The 15,746-nt window shown below is 47.0% G+C and overlaps 1 protein-coding gene across 1 annotated transcript; it reads right to left on the bottom strand.

The window, feature by feature from the left end:
• Positions 1-1,358: 1,358 nt before the first annotated feature.
• MRPS25 (mitochondrial ribosomal protein S25) lies at positions 1,359-14,932 on the bottom strand. Its single transcript, XM_007093347.2, has 4 exons — positions 14,659-14,932; positions 8,763-8,869; positions 2,405-2,492; positions 1,359-1,738 (listed from the first exon to the last, which is right to left on the bottom strand). The coding sequence occupies exons 1-4, from the start codon at positions 14,790-14,792 to the stop codon at positions 1,546-1,548; spliced, it is 522 nt and encodes a 173-aa protein (XP_007093409.1). The 5' UTR covers positions 14,793-14,932; the 3' UTR covers positions 1,359-1,545.
• Between the last annotated feature and the right edge of the window lie 814 nt (positions 14,933-15,746).

The following is a 15,746-nucleotide window of genomic DNA, read 5'->3' as shown; positions in this document are numbered from 1 at the left end:
CCTGTGGGCCATGGAGGGAAGAGGTACTTACTTCCCCAGCCCTGGCTCACTAGAGCTCTTTCCGAAAAGCTCCAGCGGCCCCAGCAGCCCAATCACAGCCTCAGCAGCTGGCATGAAGGCCAAGGCTAAGTCAGCTGGGCAGGGTTATTAAAAAACATGACAGGGGCGCCTGGGTGGCTCAGTTGGTTAAGCGGCCGACTTCGGCTCAGGTCATGATCTTGCGGTCCGTGAGTTCGAGCCCCGCGTTGGGCTCTGTGCTGACAGCTCAGAGCCTGGAGCCTGTTTCAGATTCTGTGTCTCCCTCTCTCTGACCCTCCCCCGTTCATGCTTTGTCTCTCTCTGTCTCAAAAATAAATAAACATAAAAAAAATTTTTTTTTAATAAAAAACATGACAGAAAGGGTTAGAATGGAGGATAGAATTCTCTGCCCACCCTCAAATGGTAAAGGGAGAAGGTGCACTGCGGTGTGGACCTGTAGTTCAACACAACCCTGGTGAGCCTGCAGCCATCCCAGAATGCCTCCTCCGTGCCCAGCCCCACCAGCCGTCTCCCCGAACACAAGTCTGGTACAAAATCACCACCTGAACATCAGGTGGTGTAAATGTAAAAGGAGCCAAATCCCTCCCAATTTAATGGGCTGATCCCCCAGCATTTCTATAAAACATTCTGGTTCCACATGATTTCCCCAGCAAATTAGTTCCTGGCCTCCCCCCCTTTCCTCTCAGCCCCACCGGCCAGGCATTTCCCACAGGGCAGCGTCTCAGCCAGCTAAGCCTTGAAGTAATCCTGGAGGGCTCAGGTGTCACCTGAGGGTTGAAACCGGCATCCCTCAGTGACAGCAGTATCCATGTCCTGTGAGGCAAGAACTAGGCGGACCTTCACCCCCTCTTGCAAACCTGAGAAAGAGGCAGGCTGAGAGGCACCCAGAACAGGGCCTCGGAGTCTCGACCAGCCAGCACCTCACCCGTCCGCCCTCCTGGTCCGCAAACCTACCTGTGAACAGGGCCGGGGAGTGGCAGCTGGCAGTGGCTGCCTCACCAGGGCACACACCTGAGGGAGGCTGCTCTGTGCCCTTCACAGGCGCCTCCTACACCACCTGCTCGCCTGCAGCCAAGCCTCTTGGGAGGAATGTCAGTTGGCTTTAGTTTGAAAGGGGGCTTCACGCTGCCAGCCAGACGGCTCCAGCCAGATCCTGCCAGATCCAACCACAGCAGCTCAGGGTCTGGAAGAAAAATCGAAGCCAAGAGAGACTAGGAAAAGCCAGCAGGACTGACACAGGGGTGTCAGCAGGTAGGCCTTAGACCTCCAACCCTACGCAGGCCTTCCTGTGCCTATCAGACAGATACGCACCACGCCTCTGGAGATCTGGAAGCATTTTATTGACCTGATGGAGTGAAGATCTTCGTCTGGCAGTTCGACGGCAGATGCTCCCCCGACCCTCCCGTGTCCTTCCACACAGGTGTGTGAAGGGGACCCTCATGGCAAAGAGACTGTCAAAGTCCCTTCGAGGACAGCCAGGGGCTTCCCTGGGTGTGGCCTGGGGCCCTAGTCCTGGGCGCTGGCTTTCAGCATCGCTCTGTACTTCCCCGTCATCTCCTTTGGTAACGGCACCAGGCCCGGGCAGGGGACCTGCCCTTCCACCTCGCAGATGCACTCCCGTAGGCAGTACTTTCGGGGGCCAAAGTGAGCCGGGTGAGAAAGCTGCTTTTTCTCCTGCTCCTCTCTCTCCAGGGTTTCCCTGCCAAACAGCACAGACGGCGACGTGTGGGAGCGCTGCTGAGCCTCTAGGCATTGTGGGACTTCTTGGCCAAGTGCATCCCACCATCAGCCGGGGAAACCTGGCTCTCCTGTGCCTCTCGACCTGCTCCTCACCCCCAAAGCCTAACGTCCTCCCCCACAGGCCTCCCAGTCCCACACTGGCCACACACAGCACTGACCACACAGCAACGGTCAGCTTTCCTGCGGCCTAGAGGCAGCCCCAGCTCTGACTCAGCATGTAGTCAGGATGAAGGGGCCTGTGAAAGGCCTCAACGTGCTTCCTCCAAGACGTACTTTCTTGGCTTCCCTCCCTTTGCTCCATCCATCCGTGTACAAAAGATGGATCCCAACACGTGCTGAGGTTAGATACCCACCAGCTCCAAATGGAGATTCCCAAGGAGAGAACTGGCCACAACTGCCCAGGGCCAGTGCTCCCCCGGCACCTCAGCTTCCCGTCAAGCCCAGGAGACAGGGAGGTGTCTGTCCCCACCTCGCAGCAGAGGCACACACATGGGGAGCAGCAAAGCCAGACCGAGCGAACGCTGCAGCCTGCGCTTGGGTTGGTGTGTGCCCTCCTGATGCCCCTTTCCTCCCTCGCTCTGCATTGAGACTCCTGTTCCCCTCCAGGTCAGCCCCATCAACTCACTCGCTCTTCCCCAGGATTTTTTTGACGTGCTCCATGATCTCCTTATTGCTCTTGGTCTCCACATCCACAAGGACCTGCTCCCCGGAATCTGGAAATGGGAAGCAAAGAGGACAAGAAGCACTGAGGACTCAGCGGCATGCTTTGCAGCCTCAAGTGGTGGTGATGGATTTGCTTTTAGCGGAGAAGCATTTTAACGATAAGATAAACGTGTGTCTACATAACCCATAATGCTACCCTTTTTCCATATTTCTTTAAACATGAGGAAACAAATTTGAGGTATGTGCAAAAGCATACTATTTTAATGGAAAGCAACTTTCCATGTTCATGGATAGAATATTCAGTATCATTAAGATGGAAATTCTCCCCACACTGGACCATGGATTCAGTGCAACCTCCATCAAAATCCTAGCAGGTGTTTTCACAGAAACAGACAAATCAAGCCTCAAATTCATGCAAAGGACCCAAAATAGCCAAAACAATTTTGAAAAACAAGAAAATGGAGGCGCCTGGGTGGTTCAGTTGATTAAGGGTCCAACTCAGGTCAGCTCAGGTCATGATCCCAGGGTCGTGGGATAAAGCCCCGCGTCAGGCTCCATGCTCAGTATGGAGCCTGCTTAAGATTTCTCTCCCTCGGCCCCTCTCCCTGACTTGCGCTCTCTAAAAAAAAGTTAAAAAAATCCAAGACAAACAAGACAATGGGAGGATGTTCGTGTTCCAATTTCAAATTTACTATAAGCTACAGTAACCAAGACAGTGTGGTATTAGCATAAGAACACACTACAGACTGATGGAAAAGAACTAGGTCCAGAAATAGACTCCTATTTTCAGCAAAGATGACAATGCCAACATAATTCCTCACAGCATTTAAAAAAAAAAAAAGAAAAACCTGAAAATGGATCAGAGGCCTAAATGTATGAACTAAAACCACTATTAAACTTTTAGAAGAGAACAAAGAAAATCTTCATAACCTTACCTACACAAAGATTTTTAGATATGACATCAAAAACATGGTCCATTAAAGAAAAAATCTGATAAACTGAAACCCATGACAGTTTAAAACTTGCGTTTCAAAAGATACCAAAAGCCACAGACTAGGACAAAATACTCATAATGTATACATCTGATAAAGCACTCATATCCCAACTATATAAAGAACTCTCACAACTCCTTAAAACAATCCAACTAAAAATACGAAATATGTAAAACATTTGACAACAAAAATACAACGGTCAATAAGCACATGAAAAGATACTCTTCATCATCAGTTATTAACAAAATGCAAATTAAAAGGACCATACGACAAGATTGGAGTGGCTCAAATTTTTTTTAAATGGGTAATAAAAGCACCAAGGAGGATGCAGAGTAACTGGAACTTTCCTTTTTTTTTTTTTTTTTTTAATGTTTATTTATTTTTGAGACAATTCGAGAGATAGAGTGCATGCAGCAGAGGGGCAGACAGAGGGAGACACAGAATCTGAAGCTGGCTCCAGGCTCTGAGCTATTCACCCCAGAGCCCGACACGGGGCTCGAACTCACAAACCATGAGATCATGACCTGAGCCAAAGTCGGACACTTAACTGACTGAGCCACTCAGGCACCCCAGTAACTGGAACTTTCCTACACAGGTCATAAAAATGCAAAATATCACAGCCACTTTAGCCAGTGAATACATAGAAAAAGAAAAGGAAAAAAGATCGGAAAGGAAGTAAAACTGTCGTTATTTACAGATGAACTTAGGAATTTAGAAAATAAGACCTACTAGAAATAAAAGGTCAATTTACTGGCAAGGATGCAAGACACAAGACCCACACACAAAAATCAATTGGACTTCTATAAAGGTGTAACCAAACAACTGGAAATGAATTAAAAAACACTTTTCACAACAGTCACAAAACATATTCAACATTATTAAAATGTCCATTCTCAAAATGGTATGTAATATGATTTCAATCAAAATCCCAGCAAGCTCTTTTCAAGAAACAGACAAGCAGATTTTAAAGTTAATATATAAATGCAAAGAATGTACATATAAAGTGATTTGGTGGGGTTGGGGGGTAGAACAAGTCTGAATTTAAAACTACGTGATCTTAGGGGCACCTAGGTGGCTCAGTTGGTTAAGTGTCTGACTTTGGCTCAGGTCATGATCTCACAGTTCATAAGTTCAAGCCCCACAATGGGCTCTGTGTTGACAGCTCAGAGCCTGGAGCCTGCTTCAGATTCTGTGTCTCCCTCTCTGCCCCTGCCCCTCCCCTGCTCGTTTTCTCTCTCTTAAAAACAAATAAAAACGTTAAAAAAATTTTTTTTAACTACCTGATATTAAAAGACTTACTAGAGGGGCACCTGGGTGGCTCAGTCGGTTAAGCATCCGACTTCAGCTCAGGTCATGACCTCACAGTCTGTGAGTTCGAGCCCCGCGTCGGGCTCCGCGCTGACAGCTCGGAGCCTGGAGCCTGCTTCCGATTCTGTGTCTCCCTCTCTCTCTGCCCCTCCCCTGCTCACACTCTGTCTCTCTCTCTCAAAAATAAATAAACATTAAAAAAAAAAAATTAAAAATAAATAAAAATAAAAAAATAAAAGACTTACTAGAAAGCTACAAACCAAGACAGTGTGGTATGAGACTAAGAACAGACATATGATCAGTGAAAGAATGAAGAGGTCAGAAATATATGGTGAAATGATTTTTGTGTGTGGTAAAATACACCTAACAAAAATTACCATTTAAAGCCTGTAATTCCGTGGTTTTTATTCCATTCACAATGTTGTACAACTGTGACTATCACCACTATCTTGTTTTAGAACTTTTCTCATCACCCCAAAGAGAAACCCTGTACCTATTAAGCAGTCACTTCCTATTCACACGACACCAGCCTCAGCCCTGCACAACCATTTTCTGTCCCTATGAACTGGCCGGTTCGTTCGTACATTTTATATAAACGGAATTATATAATCTGTGGCCTTTTGCGTCTGCCTTCTCTCATTTGGCTTATGTTTTCAAGCTTTGCCTGTGTTGTAGCATCTGTCAGTACTTTGTACCTCTTTGTGGCTGAGTAATATTCCACTGAATGGATATACCAAGTTTTGTTTATCCATCTACGGTTGACTGTGTTTTGACAGAAATGCCAAGGAAACTAAATAAGGCAAAGGATGGTCGTTCATCGCTTGATGCTCTAACACCTGAGTATCCCAACCCTGAAAAACAGGGGCACCTGGGTGGCTCAGTCGGTTAAGCGTCTGACTTCAGCTCAGGTCATGATCTCACGGTTCGTGAGTTCAAGCCCCGCATTGGGCTCGGTGCTGACAGCTCCGAGCCTGGAGCCTGCTTTGGATTCTGTGTCTCCCTCTCTCTCTCTTTCTCTGCCCCTACCCCTGCTCATGCTCTGTCTCTTTTTCTCTCAAAAATAAATAAATGTCAAAAAAAAAGAACCTCAATCCCTATTCCACTTAATACACAAATAACTCAGATTATATATCAGAGAAACAAATATGCAATCTACAACTATAAAACTTTGAACAGAAATATAAGAGAAAACCTTTGTGACCTTACAATAGACAGAGATTTCTGGGACAGGACACAAAAAGCACTAGCCATAAAAAAGAACAACCGACAAGCTAGAGTTCATCCAAATTAAAACTTGTGCTCTTCCAAAGACACCATTATGAAAAGCAAGCCAAAGACTGAGAAACAATACTCACAACACACATACCTGAGGGAACAACTGCATCCAGAATATATAAAGAATTCAATAAGAAAGCAAAGAGCCTGATTTTTTTTAATGGACAAAGACTCAGAGACACTCTTTACAAAGAAAACTTATGAGTGGCCAATAAGCACACGAAAAGATATGGGGAAATGTAAATTAAAATTTCAATGAAGCCTGGAAAGGCTAAAATTTAAAATATTTAATGTGGTAAGTAGAATGGCCTCAAAACCTATCCCTTTCCTACTCCTCCATAACGTGTGAATAGGTCACCTTACACGACAAAAGGGGCTGTGCCTCAGAACGTGAGTCGAGGACCTGGGGATGAAACCATTCTGGATAATGTGGGCGGCCTAAGTTAATCACGCGGCTCTTAAAATCAGAGAACCTATCTGGACTGTGTTCCAAGGGGCATGTGACTGTGGAAGAATGGCTAGATACGCCATGCTGCTGTACTTGAAGATGGAGGGTAGGGCCACAAGCCAAAGAATGGGGGTGGCCTCTAGGAGCTGGAAAATCCACATAAATGAATTTGCCCTTAAACCTCCAGACAGCGGGGCGCCTGGGTGGCTCAGTTGGTTGAGCATCCGACTTCGGCTCAGGTCATGATCTCGCGGTCCGTGGGTTCGAGCCCCGCATCGGGCTCTGTGCTGGCAGCTGAGAGCCTGGAGCCTGTTTCAGATTCTGTGTCTCCCTCTCTCTCTGACCCTCCCCCATTCATGCTCTGTCTCTCTCTGTCTCAAAAATAAATAAACGTTAAAAAAAAAAAAAAAAAAACCCTCCAGACAGGAAGGCTCTGCGGACACCTTGATTTTTGTCCATGTTGGACTTCTACAGAAATGGAAGAAATTTGTGTTAAGCCACCCAGCCTGTGGTCACTTGTTACAGCAACCACAGGAAACCAATGTAATTAACAGGGAAAAAAAAAAACCTAATGCAAATGACAGCAAGTGAGGATGGAGAGCCACCACGACTGCCACGCCCTGCTGACTGAAGGGTGAAATGCACTAGTTGGAGAAAGCAGTTCACAGCAGTTTCTGGCATGGCCTATCCCATCGTCCAGCAACCCCATCCTGAGGCACACGCCCAGGAGAACAGGGCGCCTGTGTCCACAAAATCCACTCGTGCGGGAAGGTGCTGAGGCGCACCTTCTCTTAGCAGCCAGAAACTAGACACGGCCCTCAACAGCCACAGAGGCCCTCCTGTGACAGCGCAGGTGTCCAGGACCTGGCCAGTTCTGCCCAGCGCAGAGCTGGAACTTCCTGCTGGGCTGGCCCAGACTTGCTCAGGCCTGCGCCACCTTCTGAGGCACATCCAGACCTCCTTCCTTCTCCCTTTCCTTCCAGAGATGTCCGACCTGCTCTGCCACCTGAAGACTTTCCCTGCCTTCCCCCTCCCTTTATCTCCAATAAACCTACTTCTAACTCTGTCTCGGCATCTAACAAAAACCCAAATGATGATCAACAGGTGAACGGATAAGTAAACTGTGGTATGTTCCTTCAGTGGAACCCTACTCAGCACTAAAAACGAATAAACTACTGATACACGTAACTGAGGAGTCTCAAACACATAAGTAAAAGCCAGACACAAAAGAATATTTATACACAGAAAACCTGTGTGTTTTACTCTGGGTAAATTATAACTCAATGAAATTATTTTTTTAAATGCAAACACAAAATATATACACAAAACTGCTCTAGCACCAGCATTCTCTTCACCCCCTTGACCTTGCTCTGGTTTTTCTTTCATAGCACTTATCCTCTGACATACTATCTGAAGTTTCTTGTCCATTCTGTCTCTTCCTGCTAGGATGCCATCCCTACAAAGGCAGAGACCTTTGTCTCTATGGCTCCCTAATACCTCGGGCACTGTGTGTGCCTGGGCCCAGCGGACACTCCATACATATTTGCTGAATGAATTTAAGAACAGGATCATATTGCTTCCTGAAGCATTTCTCAAACTGCACCTCAGTTGGTTCTTGTAACCATGTAAGCCAGTTGTTGGACCTTCACCTGAGAAATTAATCAACAGGAATATTACTCTCTCGCGGTCAGAATGACTGAGCTGGATCAAAACATCTAGGTCTGATTTCAAAGCACTGAACCCAATATAACCAAACAAATATTCACTCGGTGCCTCATGCGAATAGGAGAGCATCATGAAAGTGTGAGCTCCAGAAGAGGACACACACAGATACATACACACACTGCTCAAGAGGACGTGGCCAGCACTGAGAGGGCAGCTGGGAGAGACAGGGGAGGACCAATGTAAGGGTGCAGGCAGAGCTTCCTGGAAGAAGTGGTGCCCAAGTGGAGTCTCTGAAGGATTTTAAAAATAAATCAATAAGCAAAATAGAAAGGGGATTTCCAGCAGAGGGTCCAGCATGAGCAAAGCATCGAGGTGGGGTGTGGCAAGGGAATTTGGAAGAATCTGCTGCATGGTGTGAGGCAGATAGGAGACACGGGGGCAACAGGAGACAAGGCTGGAGAGATGGGGGAAGATCCAAACCTCAGTGGCCACTGTGTGCCACGGTCCAATGCCAGTAACAGAAAGTAAGGGATGTTTACAAGAGCCCTTGCCTCAGATCTCCCCTGAATGCTAAGGTAGGAGGAAAGGACGGGAGGAAAGACTGTCCTGGCCTCAGCAGAGACCACACTCACCCAGATAAAACCTCAGGAAGGGGGACGGCGTCATGTTCTTAAACATGATGATCTGTACCCAAGGGTTTTTGTACTGGATCTGAGGTATGTTGAAAAACACAAATTTCCTGCAAAAGGAAAGACATTAATTAAACATGTGAAACAGAGCTGTCAACTTGAAATGCTGTACACTTCCATATTTTGAGGGAAAGTCCAGAATTTTCATCTGATTCACAGGGGACCCTGCCCCACAAAAAGGCTGAGAAAAGCAGCAATCAGGAATTTATTAGTATATTCTCTGAACAGTGGGTGCTGGTTAGACAGGTGTACTCATTCATAGGTAGAAGTTCATCAAACTGTATACTTACAGGTGTGCACTTCATGTAAATTAACCCATAATGTAAAAATAAATAAAAGCATTGGGTCGCCTCGGTGGCTCAGTCAGTTGTGCTTCCAGGTCTTTTTTTCTTTTTAATTTTTTAATGTTTATTTATTTTTAAGGAAGAGAGAGAGACAGAGTGTGAGTGGGGCAGGGGCAGAGAGAGAGAGGGAGACACAGAGTCTGAAGCCAGCTTCAGGCTTTGAGCTGTTAGCACAGAGCCCAACACGGGGATTGGAACTTAAGAACCATGAGATTATGACCTGAGCCAAAGTCGGACACTTAACCGACTGAGCCACCCAGGTGCCCCGAGCATCCAACTCTTAGTATCGACTCAGGTAGTGATCTTGTGGTCGTGGGATCAACCCCATTTCAAGCTCCACGCTGAGTGGGCCTGCTTGGGATTCTTTCTCCCTCTCTCTCTCCCCCTCTCCCACTTGCATACACATACACACGCTCTCTTAAAATAAACTTTAAAAAAAGAAAACAAAAATAAATAAAAGCAAACATGGAAAATAGTTTTACAACCTAAGAGTGGAGAGACCTTTAAACTTAAGTTTAAAACACAGATAGAGGCACCTGGGTGGCTCAGTTGATTAAGCATCCGACTGTGGCTATTCATGGGTTCAAGCCCTGCACTGAGCTCTGTACTGACAGCTCAGAGCCTGGAGCCTGCTTTGGATTCTGTGTGTGTGTTTTTCTCCGTCCCTCCACTCACAGGCTCTCTCTCAAAATAAATAAACATTAAAAAAAATAATAAAATAGAAAAAACACAGATAAATATGACCACCTTTAAACTTTTGCATGGCAAAATTTATCAAAAACATAATCAACATTTGCCAAAAGAAAAATGTTTGTAAGACATAAAACAAAAAGCTAATTCCTTTGATAAAGTTTTACACATCATAAGATTTACAGTTCAACAACAATGGCCACAAATAGGCAGAAACCCAAATAGCCTATCATCTTGAGAGTCTCAATACCTTCCCCAGAGTCCTGTAAATTAAAATAGGATTGACACCTGTTAGATTGCTACAGATTAAAAAAAGAAGTTATAGAAATCAGCAAATACCTCCTTAAGAACTGGTTTAACCTCTTTGGAGGTCACCTTGGAACTAGCAAAATTTTAAAAGCTTAGATCCTGACTCAGTGATTTCACTGCTTTTTATGTTCACACTTGAATGCAAAGACATTATTTGTTACAGCAAAGGAACAGAAACAACAAATGTTCCTTGAGAGAGGACTAATTAAGACGCTGCTACATGTCTGAATCCCTCTCCTCCTACTCTCCATCCTTGATGGCTAACCTACTTGGACTAGGAGGTGGGCTTCCTTGACCTCTGACTTCATGTTGGGTTTGGCCAACAGTGAACTTTGGCAAAACTGGAAGTAGGGGGCAGAGTCAAAGTATTCTTCCCCTGACTTGTCTCCTGGCTGAGTCCCAGGCTCATTAGGCAGTTCTCTCCCTCGCACTTCTGCCAACCTAGACCTGGGGTCCTGCACTGTTCCTTGTGGTTTCTTTTCCCCATCCTTGCCCATACCTCTGTAAACAGTTCCTTAATTAAAGGCTCCCCAAATGATCCTAATTTAAATGTGCCCTCTGGGACGCCTGGGTGGCTCAGTCCATTAAGCATTTGACTCTTGATTTCGACTCAGGTCATGATCTCACGGTTGTGGGTTTGAGTCCCATATTGCGCTGTGCACTGATAGTGTGGAGCCTGCCTGGGATTCTCTCTCTCTCCCTCTCTCTCTGCCCCTCCCCCATTTGCACTCTCTCTCTCTCTCTCAAAATAAATAAATAAACTTTATATATTAAAAAAATAAAATAAATGTGCCCTCTGCTTCCTGCTGCCACCCTGCCCCATACATCAGATGACAGACAGGTACAAGTAGTACACGGGAAAGAAACAGTTTCCCAGCTTTACCACTTCTCAGCTGTCTGAACCAGGGCAACGTATGGCTGTGTGCCTCAATATTTACAACAAGACGATGACAATGCAGGACAACCAGTCCATAGTAGAGCTTGTAATTTATTTTTAAGAAGATGGAATTGACAAAATCAACAGAAAGTGACTATGTGACCATTTACTTGGGGAGACTTCCATAACCAGAGCCGTCTACAATTAAAACAAAAGCAAGGACAATTATTAACTCCAGGGAAAACAAAAAGCTTTGCAAAAACAAAAAGGAAAAATAACCATAGTACTCTGGTTCAACTGTGTGGAGTGTTCACAAAGTCATATTAATTTAAACAATGAATACTATTCTATCCAAAATTCTGAAATGACTACACTGGGAGGATAAACAGCTGAGTAATGTGTTGGGTTCAGTTGGGGAATGCCAATGTTGGGGAAAGAGAGCTAAATCCTCATCTTCCATAGTGGCAAGTCAGTAGATAATGCCTAAAGCTAGAAAAGTAAGAACTAGCTTTCTAAGTATGGTGTTCAACTATGAAGGGGAAACTAATTAAATGGTTAAAACTAAAAAGTTGCTGGGGCGCCTGGGTGGCTCAGTCGGTTGAGCATCCGACTTCAGCTCAGGTCACGATCTCACGGTCTGTGAGTTCGAGCCCTGCGTCAGGCTCTGGGCTGACAGCTCAGAGCCTGGAGCCTGCTTCGGATTCTGTGTCTCCCTCTCTCTCTGCCCCTCCCCCGTTCATGCTCTGTCTCTCTCTCTCCTTCAAAAATAAATAAAAACATTAGGGGTGCCTGGGTGGCTCAGTTGGTTGAGCGTCCCACTTCAGCTCAGGTCATGATCTCGCGGTCTGTGAGTTCGAGCCCCGTGTCGGGCTCTGGGCTGACGGCTCAGAGCCTGGAGCCTGCTTCTGATTCTGTGTCTCCCTCTCTCTCTGCCCCTCCCCCGTTCATGCTCTGTCTCTCTCTGTCTCAAAAATAAATAAATGTTAAAAAAAAATTAAAAAAAAAAAAAAAAAAAAAACTAAAAAGTTGCTGACTCTAGGGGAGGCAAGAGAGATAAGGTCCTACTGTAAGCCTTGCAGATCATGACAAAGCTAAATTTACCTTCCTAGGCTTATGATGCCTCTGCTCAATTCCCACCCCACAGCAGAGGATCCCAACATCATACCAAGAAACCAGGACATACTCATACAGGAATTGCTGACACCTAGAACTGCTGGGACAAAATCTCGACAGGAATGTTTAAATGGTTCTTGAAGCCTGGGAAGAAAGTTGACAATGGTAGGAAACCTTTAGTTGAGCACCTGCTGTATATGTCAGACACTTTGCTGGGTATTTTATTTATTTTACTTTTTTTTTTTTTTTTTTAAAGTAGGCTCCACACCCAAATGTGGGGCTCTAACTCACAACTGTAAGATCAAGTGTCAGATGCCCTACAGACTGAGCCACCCAGGCACTCACCTGTTAGGCAATTTAATACACTTGAATCCTCACAACGACCCCACAAGGTAGGGTTTTATAACTAAGGAAATCAGGTCAGAAAAGTCAAGTAAACTGCCCTAGGTCACACAGCCAGGGGTCAAAGAACTAGGACTACGAGCAGCTGGACTTCAGCCACACTCTTCTGTCACTATCAAATCACCAAATTCACCTAGATCCTGAGGCTCAGCCTGGAAAGAAAACTCAATAAGTGCTATCAGCTGTTACTTTTTTTTTTACTGCATCTGAATGGCAAGAACATCTGGCAGAGGTGAGCAGGGATTTAGCCCTCAGACACTAAGGCAGCTCCCCAAGCACCCAGCAGACACCCAAAACTATGGCTCTCCCAGGGCTGTGTGTACACTGTGGCACTTGGAATGGAGGTGATCCAGGGAGGTGCAGCGAAATGCTACGGGTACATGAACACTCAAAGGCCTGTGGTGCGAGAAAGAGCCAAGTCAAGTAGACTCAAACCCAAGGGCACAAAATCCCCCCAAAGGCACACACAGGTGAGACAGGCAAGCCTTTGCCATGAGGAATAATGAGGCACAGAATGGCTGTTTGGTTTCTGTTGACCTAGAGGGTATTAAACTACTTGAACATGCAAGTATAAGGCCTACAGGCCTATTTTTTATTGGCTGATGATTTAAAAACCAGATTCATACAAAAATCTGAATTTCTGGATTCTTGACAAGTCAGAAATTCTCCACGGGGCCCACAAAGTTAAGCTGTAGCCAAGTAGTAAATGGTCACTTGTGACGGGGCATAGTTCCCAGTTCTAGTGGGCCCATCCAGACTGCCTCCCTCCTTACTGGTACTGCCTGGCCTCTGCCCTGACTGCCAGCATGGATACATTGGATGGGATGCACAGTGGGTTATAAAGAAGTATCTGGATACCCATTCCAGAAGCCCTCAGCACAGCTGATCCCATGCAAGCAAGTCCAAGTTATTCGCTTCACCTATGGACAGCAAACAGCTAGGAGGTAGCCTCTGGCTGTCCCAAACAGCTGTGCAGCAAAGGCACCTCACCATGGGAGACCATTCCATACTGGGAGCACTCCCCCTGTCCCATTTTGATCCACCCCATATAGCCAGTCCCAAAGCTTCTGGAGGACAGAACTTTTTTCTTAGGCACTGTTGAACTCCCAGCTCAGAGCCAAGCATTCAGCAGACAATCAGTACATTTATACTTAATACCTGAAAAGCCCAAAGCACCAATACTGCCTCGAGGTTCACTTCAAACCCTCCATTTGTAAACTTCCGTTTAAGGAGTTCCTACTCTGCTCCAGGATTAAAAAACCACCTTAAGGAGTCTATGGTGGGGGTCGGGGTATGGAGCCTGAGGCTACACAGCTGACATAATCAGTTACAAGGGTGATGAGTCCTGCATATGAGAAGCATGTGCACAGCCAGCCTGGTACCTTGAACAACCGACTTACTAACATCTCTGTGGCGTTTCTTCATCCCTAAAATGGTGATAACCATGGGGCTTCCGTAAACATCAAATAAGATAATGCATGACAAACATTCAAATAATGCATGACAAACATCCTTCTTATATGCTGCATGTGCATGCATAAGAAGGGCTCAGGAAGTGCTAGCAGCTATTACTTCTTTCAGTGCATCCCCACAGCGACCCTGGGCACAGGTATCAGCCCGGTTTGGGACAGTGAGAAGGAGCAACTCGCCCCAAGCCAGCAGTTGTTAAAGCTGGGACTTAAACAGGGTCTGTCGCCGCCGGACCAAGCTCCATCCAGAGCAGAACGTGTGCGGCCGCTCCCCACGGCTCGCCTGCCACGCACAGGTAGTTAAGGAGGTTGTGGCCTCCCCGGTTAGCCTAGTCCTCCACCGGGGAGGCAGGAGGGAGGAGGGGGCCCTTGTCCTCCTCTCCCCCACCTCCGTCACGACCGCAGCTTGCACGGCGTGGCCCTGCTGTCCTCTTCTCGCTGTGGAACCTGGAGCAAGCTGCTCCTCAGTCTCCTCGTCTGTAAAATGGGGCCGATGGCACCCAGCTCAGGAGGCCGGCCTCAGGATTAAGTGGCACTTAGAGCAGCTCCAGGTCTCAGCGTTACTAGCCCGTCATTACGGTGAGCACCGTACGGTCCGCGCGGCCTGAGGACGGCCTCGAAGAGTTCCGACTGACCTGGCGCCCTCGCCCAGCTCCCCGTGCGTGTTGTAGTTCACCGTCATGACCTTCACTGAGTCCTTGAACACCACGTCCCCCTGGCCCAGGTACTGCAGGGTGCGGCGGATCGGGAAGCGGCCCTTCATGGGCATGGCGGCGGAGAGGTCGGGCCGCTGGCCTAGCAGCAAGGGTCCCGCTGCAGCAGACGCCGCCGGCCCGGCGGACCTCACACCGCGTCGCCTCACCGCTGGTTTCCACTTCCCGCGCAGACGCACGGGAGACGCCTCCCGGCAGGCTGCGCGCTCACCGCAGAGCAGCTCGGAACTTGTAGTTCCCTCTGGCGGCATTAGGCTTAGAGGCGGGGCACCTTTTCGGTAAGAACACCCTCGCTCAAAGTTTGGTTTTCACACTCAGTATATTAGCCTTTCCCCACCCCATCCCGCAAGTAAAAATATTTTTAAGAAGGCTCAAACTCAGTTAAAAAATATTTTTAAATAAATAAATAAATAAATAATAAATAGGCTCAAACCTAAGACAACAAAATTACAACAGTGATATATCAGGAGAGCTGAGTTCAGAGGCCCAGTGGGCTACCTTGATCTTCAACCGCAAATAAGTCCTTTTTTCTCTCTCAACTTCTCTGGATTCAAAGGGAAGTGTTCCAAGTGCAGATTTTCTTTCTCTTTTTTTTTTCTTTTTCTTTTTTTTTTTTTTAAGATTATTTATTTTCGGGGCGCCTGGGTGGCTCAGTCGGTTAAGTGTCCGACTTCGGCTCAGGTCAGGCTCTCGTGGTCCGTGAGCTCGAGCCCCACGTCGGGCTCTGGGCTGGTGGCTCAGAGCCCGGAGCCTGCTTCCGATTCTGTGTCTCCCTCTCTCTCTGCCCCTCCCCCATTCATGCTCTGTCTCTCTCTGTCTCAAAAATAAATAAAGATTATTTATTTTCAGGGGCGCCTGGGTGGCTCAGTCGGTTAAGCGGCCGACTTTGGCTCAGGTCATGATCTCGCGGTCTGTGAATTCGAGCCCCGCGTCCGGCTCTGTGCTGACAGCTCAGAGCCTGGAGCCCGTTTCAGATTCTGTGTCTCCCTCTCTCTGACCCTCCCCCATTC

The sequence above is a fragment of the Panthera tigris genome, chromosome A2, assembly GCF_018350195.1.
Source record: "Panthera tigris isolate Pti1 chromosome A2, P.tigris_Pti1_mat1.1, whole genome shotgun sequence".
Taxonomy (NCBI): Eukaryota; Metazoa; Chordata; class Mammalia; order Carnivora; family Felidae; genus Panthera; species Panthera tigris.
The sequence above is the reverse complement of the archived record's forward strand: the minus strand, read 5'-3'. Positions and strand labels throughout refer to the sequence as shown.